Below are 7,210 nucleotides of genomic sequence, written 5' to 3'. Positions count from 1 at the left end.
GAATCCAACCCTATTTATTTGACTCGCCTTATAATTTTCCTTTTTTTTCTTTCTCTCACCTAACACCCCCCTCTTTCTTCTTCTCCCGGCCTTGAAAATCAAACAACAATTGCAGCTTCCTTCAATCCACTCTCTTTTTTTCATTATTTTCAGTTCACTTCTTTCATTTTTCACTTCACAAACCACTGCCCCACAACCACCATCGCCGCCGCTGCAATCCCTCTTAAACACCTCCGCGGCACTCTCTTTCCAGCTCACTTTATATTAGTAGCTAAGCTACTGATCTTCAAATTTCAATAAACCATATACCCAATTCAACGGTTCACCGATTTTTTATGACGGGTCACGCCCACAATCTTTTTCCCTCTCAAACTCGATCCAATTTCATAGGCTCTTTTCACCTCTTTAGCTAATTCTAACCAAACTTAATTTTTTCGTCTATCGAAATCTCAAAAACCCTTTTTCTATTTTCGACCCTTATCCTTAATTTCGCTCAGCACCAAGAATCTTGAATAACGGCCAGGCTGATGGAAAATATTACATTTTGGTAAGTAAAGGAGAGTTTATTGCAATAATTGAGGGACACGAGGTATTAGAAAATTCCTTTGTATATGAGAATTATTTATAAGAATATACTGAAACAATAAATTAGGGGTCAGATGGCTAAAGCTTTATGGATAGAGATGAGGTCTATGGCTGGGTAGAAAATATAATTATGGGGCGAGTCAAGTAAATAGGGTGGATATATTATACCCATATGTATAAAGTGAAACTGAAAGCTCAAAGCCAGCAGTAAGGTCCGGAGCAGGAGCATTAGGGTAGGCGATGGCCGCTGCATGGTGGAATTTAGCAAGTTGCCGGAAAACGGCACCACCTACCCGAGCAAGAGTTGTGCTCACCGGGTAAATCCGGAGAAGGGGAACTTCAACTAAGAAAGAATAAGAATAAGAAGAATTGCTTAAGTAAGGTAGTCGCTTCTTTTTTTCGGTATACTGCTCCGCTCGCAGAGCGAATGAACATAAGTCAAACCGAATATGAGGAGGAAAGTGAGATCGTTGTCCGATCTTTATCGTCGAATCCCCAAATGTGCATCTTCGAGTGTTTCAGCCGATCCCCAATCTCCCAGTATCAATATTTCACGTAAGGGTAGTTTTATTAATAAAAATAACGTGGTGTGTGTTTTTGGACCGATAGATGGACAAAGAGTAAATAAATGTAAACCATTTACCAAACAATAGGAGTAGTTTAGGCTCTTTTCCTGATTTTTTATTTATGTCAACGTACAGGGGTGAGAGTTAATTCCCTGGTTGGAGTTTGAATTTGAATTTGTTAAGCACTACAAAGTACAAACAAAGCTGCCATTAACACAGACCTTGAACAATGACAGTGCAAAGATCGTTGAATGGTCTTTCTTTGATGCAATATAATCTTGGAATTGTATTATTGTGATAATGGAATAGCCTAGCATGCATGCCCTGCCAGCTGCTGCGGATCGATGCCATTATATTGGCCTTGACCCGTACGAAGACAGTTGGAAGAGCTTAGAATTATACTTGTTTTACGGCGTCGAAATTCCCTAGGATGTAGTGCAAGCCGCTTCTGAAATCCTTAAATTTATTTATGTTTATAATGAATTGCACAGCTCGCCAAAAGTTGGAGTATAGTTCAGTAAGCTGCCACAAATTTGAGGAAAGACTTCAACTGCAATTCAGGAGAAAAAGATATGAGTTTCTGTTTGATTGCTGAGTCAAGCTAAGGGAGATTATGAATGAGAAGGATCATGATGAAAAGTCTGGCCATTGAAGAGCAATGAAACTATAATTAATGGAAATCGGTTGCTCTGTTGGTTTCAAACAGGTGATCCTTGGGTTTCTGAAACTCTGAAGAATCAAACCAAATGAGATGAAATATTTCTGAGATATATCTTTTGGTTTCGGGGTCCTCATCATATTGTTTTATGTTGAACATTTGAATGACTGTTTTCCACAACTAACCTTTTATATAATTACTTGTTCTTTTCTTCTCTTTTGAATTGTGAGTGCAAAAAATCAAGTAGATACATTGAACGTTGTAATAAGAATAACAATACTAGATACTTCTAGCACATCACTCTCATTTATTTAAACAGATGCGCTAGGCACTTGAATCACAGGTCATACCAAGCAGTGGCAATTTCAAGTACCTTGGGTCGGTTATTCAGAGGGGAGGGGAGATCGACGAGGATGCCACACACCGTATTAGGGTAGGGTGGATGAAGTGGAGGTTAGCATCTGGAGTCTTGTGTGATAAGAGAGTGGCACCGATACTAAGGTAAGTTTTACAAAGCGGTGGTTAGACCGGCTATGATGTATGGGGTTGAGTATTGGCATGTTAAGAACTCACATATCCAGAAGATGAAAGTAGCAGAAATGAGGATGTTGAGGTGAATGTGCGGACACACTAGGATGGATAAGATCAGGAATGAAGATATTCGAGAGAAGGTGGGCGTGGCTCCCATTGATGACAAGATGCGGGAAGTGAGGCTCAGATGGTTCGGACACGTACAAAGGAGAAGCCCAGATGCTCCTGTAAGGAGGTGTGAGCGGTTGTCTTTGGAGGGTACGAGAAGAGGTAGAGGACGACCTAAGAAGTATTGGGGAGAGGTGATCAGGAATGACATGGTGAGGCTTCAGATATTAGAGGACATGACTCTTGATAGGAAGGTGTGGAGGTCGAGTATTAGGGTTGTAGGTTAGGAGGTAGTTAAGTCTACCTTACTCCCTACCTTTGTGAGGCCAGTATGGTAGGGGTTTTGCCGATGTCAGCTAGTGGCAATGTTGTATCTTACTACTTTTTTGTTTTCCATAGTGTCGCGTCTATGTACTCTCTATCACTTTTGCTTTGCATCTACTTTCTCATTTACATGATGTTATTTTTCCTATGGTTTCTATTGGTGATACTGAAATTGTCTCTTTTTATCTTTTTGAGCCGAGTGTCTTTCGGAAACAGCCTCTCTACTCACTCGGGGTAGAGGTAAGGTCTGCGTATACATTACCCTCCCCAGACCCTATTAGTGGGATTTCACTGGGTCGTTGTTGTTGTTGCACTAGGCACTTTATTTATGGGCGCAAAATACATACTTTACCCATCGATCTTGTCCCCAAATTCCTCTTACACCGGTTAAACACCGAAATATTATTACACGTCAAAACTTTTAAAAGTGTGTTTATTACACACCTCTTATGCTATGTGTCACACGTGTATTCCACTTAAAAGAGGCGCGTAAATCTAAAAATTCATCTGAAATTAAGTCCCCCCTCCCCCTCCCCCCCCCCCTTTTTAACTATTTCCTTTTCAAACTAAAGAAAAAAATATTACTCATGTATTCTTCTTCAATGTACCCCAAACCCCAACGTTCTCCCCCTCCCCCATTTCATCTTCTTCCCCAACCCCATGACTAAGAGGAAAAAGAATAAAAAGAAGAACACATGAGTTATTGGGCCTTGTAAAAATACCATTACTAACCTTTTGGAAAAGCTTTAAAATTTAATCGGATCTTGTTGATTTTGGTGTTCCATGACCAAGAAAATTAGTTTGAATTCGTGAATATTGTTGAGTTACAATTTACTTAAAACATGCTGAAAATTTAACGAATAATTTTGATAAAATTCAAAAAATACCATTAATAAGTTTGAAGCTCTGGGGTTGAGCTTGAATCTGAAATTTGTTATAAGGATTTGTGATGGATGTTGTTGAAACTTGTTAAAAATCAACAAAGAGTTGAATCTATAGTTAGGGAAGAAAGTGCTTATAATGGAAGGGTTGGTGGTAGTATGGTGGTGGAGAAGATGATGTGGTCGGGAAAATGAAGAGGAGGCAGGATTTTTTATTGTATGTATATTTTTTTCTTTGGGAAGATGAGGAGAAGGGGTTGGGGAGGAAGGGGGAGGAACAAAGGTTTTTTTTTCCAGTTTTTCTTTTATTTTTTTCTCGAATTATGACACGTGTCTACATGCTGATTGGGGCGTGTAATTGCAATCTTTAAGCAAATGTGGTCAAACACTGAAGTAGTATCTAATAGACACAATTTTAAAAGTTTTGGTGTGTAATATTATTCCCGTATTTAACATGTGTGTAAGAGAAATTTGGGAACAAGGTCAATGAGTAAAGTATGTATTTTGCCTTATATATGTGACCTGGAGCTATTTCTGAACCATCTTTATCACAACGCAAGAAAACTTTGCTTATGCTAAGAGGATTCAAATTTGTATACGTACAAAATAACTTATTTTTACCCTATTTGTGCAATATAATTCTTCGATCAACAAAAGAGATACAATTGAACCCCCTGCGTCATTTAGGATATGCAAAATAAGAAAAAAGTGGCCCCTTTAATAGCATGACCCAGAATTTGATGACCAAAAACATGCATAACTTTTTGCAACTAGGATTTCATCTGTATTATTTGAGAGTTAGCTGTCAATAACTGGCAAAACAAGTAATGAATGTTATACAGCCATTAACATTGTTCCTGTTTATTAAGATAACATTGTATTTAATTTCATTTTTTGTATACTTTCGAGTAGTTTAGCTAGTTTAGTTTGTTAATCAATTAGTTAATTAGTTAACAATAGCCTAGTTGTAGCTTAGCTGTCAAAGTAGTTGAAGTTTGTTCCACGTGTATATATACAATCCCTTTGGGATATCATATATACAATATTTCATTCTCTCATATTTTGAGATTCAAGTCCCTTTCTCTCTCTGCTCATGCGAAGCTTCTGGAGTTCATTAATGGAGCTTCTAATCGAGATGGTATCAGAGCAGAGGAACTTCCGTTTTGATCGTTCCTAACATCTCCTAGCTCAAATAATTTGAGCAGTGTTTTTCGATCTCCCCTAACTCTCGATCGATCTGTATGGTGTAAGCTTCATCTCATCTTCAATTTTATTTTCCCAAACTCTACTCTTATTTTTACTCTATATCTCTTCGAGTTTCAATATGGTTATTGTCGATCAAACCGATGCAACTGATGCTACCACAAATGTCGAAACTGTTATCAATTCTATGTTGGATCCCAGTGATCCTCTCTACTTACACCTATCGGACAATCCTCGAGCTATGCTAGTTAGTGTGGACTTCAGTGGAATTGGATATAGGTCTTGGAGACGTGCAATTTTGCGTGGTCTTTCTGTTAAAAATAAAACTGGTTTTATTAGTGGAGAATGTAAACGTCCTGATCCTCAATCTCCCAAGTTTTGGCAATGGGAACAGTATGATGATATGGTGACCTCGTAGAGTTTGAATTCACTCTCAAAGAAGATAGCGGATAGTGTGGAATATGCTAGTGATGCTGTTGAATTATGGAAGGAATTGGAAGATCGATATGAGCAAACTAATGGTGTGAGATTGTATCAAATTCAAAAGGAAATCAATGACCTGTCTCAGGGAGTTCTAGACATCATTGGTTACTACACTCAATTGAAGAAACTCTGGGAAGAACTGAGTACTCTGAGTGCAAAAACACAGTGTAGCTGCCAGTGTACCTGTGGTGTTAAGGAAAGTATGCATAAGGCTGAGCAGGATAGGAGATTAATTTAGTTCCTCGTGGGACTTAATGAGGTTTACACAGCAGTGAGAGGTAGCATTCTCATGATAAATCCTCTTCTTTTGATGGCACAAGCTTTTTCCTTACTCATCCAGGATGAAAAGCAACAAGAAATGATATCTCCAAATCATATGGTAACAGAGTCTATTTCCCTTCATGCCAATGCCTCAGGAAATGCCAACAATTTCAGGAACAACAATTTCATAACCAATTACACTCCCAATGCCAATTTTCCAAATACCAATAGGTCAAGGCCTTTTTATGACTACTGTAAACGCCCAGGACACACTAAGGACAAGTGTTTTAAGCTTCATGGTTATCCTCAGACTTCAAGCAACAATCAAAACCTCAAGTACAATAAGAACAAAAGAGTTGTGGCCAATGCACACTCCAATTTGCCTGATGAGATGTCTGCCAAAATTGAGGAGTTTGGACCCAAAGATGAAAGTCAGAACCTAAATCTATCCAAGGAACAATATGGTCAGTTACTTAGTATTCTCCAGCATTTAATACCAGCGGTGGAGGAGAGAGTTCACATAACACAAACTATGGAGCTGGATCAGTAAACCTTGCTGCAGGAGCTATGAATTTTGCAGGTATGATAACTTGCACATCCTCTATTGATTTTGGCAAATTATCTTGTAGATGTTTCAGAACTTGGACTGATACATGGATTTTAGATTCAGGAGCTTCAAATCATATGACTTTTAATAAGATTTCATTAGTTGATATTAGGATCTTACCATATCCCTTGTTAGTCACTCTCCCAAATGGATATAGAGTCAAAGTAACAAAGATTGGTAGTGTGTACCTTGCTCCCCAGATTACTCTACACAAAGTCATGTTTGTTCCTTCCTTCAAATTTAATCTCCTCTCTGTATCTTCTTTAACTGTACAACTTAAATTCTTGATAGCCTTTACTGATACTTGTTATCTACTGCAGACCCCTTCAATAAAGAGGCCTCTAGAGATTGGTAAGATCGGGGATGGGTTATATCCCTTGTGCTCCCTCTGTTTGAAGAGTGCTAATCCTGTTTCTACATCTGTTTCATCTTTGTTTCCTGCCTCGTGTCATGCTTGTGATGTACATAGCTTGCAAAAATCTTCATCTAGTGTCTGTGATCACAGTACTTCACAGAGTCATTCCTTTTCAAGTATAAATAATTCCATTTGCAATAAAACACCTAACTATGATTCCTCCTTGTCTCATAAAAGTGATGTCAATGTATTGTTGCACAATAGATTAGGCCATGTTCCCATTGCCAAAATTAGAAGCATTACCATTATCCCTGCTACTTTTTCTGCTAGACAACCTTTTCTATGTTCTATATGCCTCATGGATAGATAGACTAAACTACCTTTTCCTAAAAAAGCCAGCAGCACCAAACAAATTTTTGACCTTTTGCATGTTGATCTGTGGGGACCCTATCATGTCCCCACACATGATAATTACACGTACTTCTTAACTATGGTAGATGATCATAGAAGGTCCACATGGACTCATCTTTTGTCTAGTAAAAACAATGCCTTGCAGATTCTTAAAGCCTTCATTTCCTTTGTTTAAACCCAATTTCACCTAACCATTAAGTTAATAAGGCCAGATAATGGTTTGGAATTCACCAGTAC

The 7,210-nt window shown here is 38.3% G+C and overlaps 1 protein-coding gene across 1 annotated transcript; it reads left to right on the top strand.

Annotated features, from left to right (window-relative positions):
• Positions 1 to 4,977: 4,977 nt before the first annotated feature.
• Positions 4,978 to 6,932, top strand: LOC104103636 (uncharacterized). Its single transcript, XM_070180255.1, has 4 exons — positions 4,978 to 5,262; positions 5,347 to 5,539; positions 5,660 to 6,146; positions 6,230 to 6,932. Exons 1-4 carry the CDS (start codon positions 4,978 to 4,980, stop codon positions 6,930 to 6,932), a joined length of 1,668 nt encoding a protein of 555 aa, XP_070036356.1.
• Positions 6,933 to 7,210: the final 278 nt, after the last annotated feature.

Source organism: Nicotiana tomentosiformis, chromosome 7, assembly GCF_000390325.3.
Source record: "Nicotiana tomentosiformis chromosome 7, ASM39032v3, whole genome shotgun sequence".
Lineage (NCBI taxonomy): Eukaryota > Viridiplantae > Streptophyta > Magnoliopsida > Solanales > Solanaceae > Nicotiana > Nicotiana tomentosiformis.
This window is presented reverse-complemented; position numbering and strand designations above follow the sequence as displayed.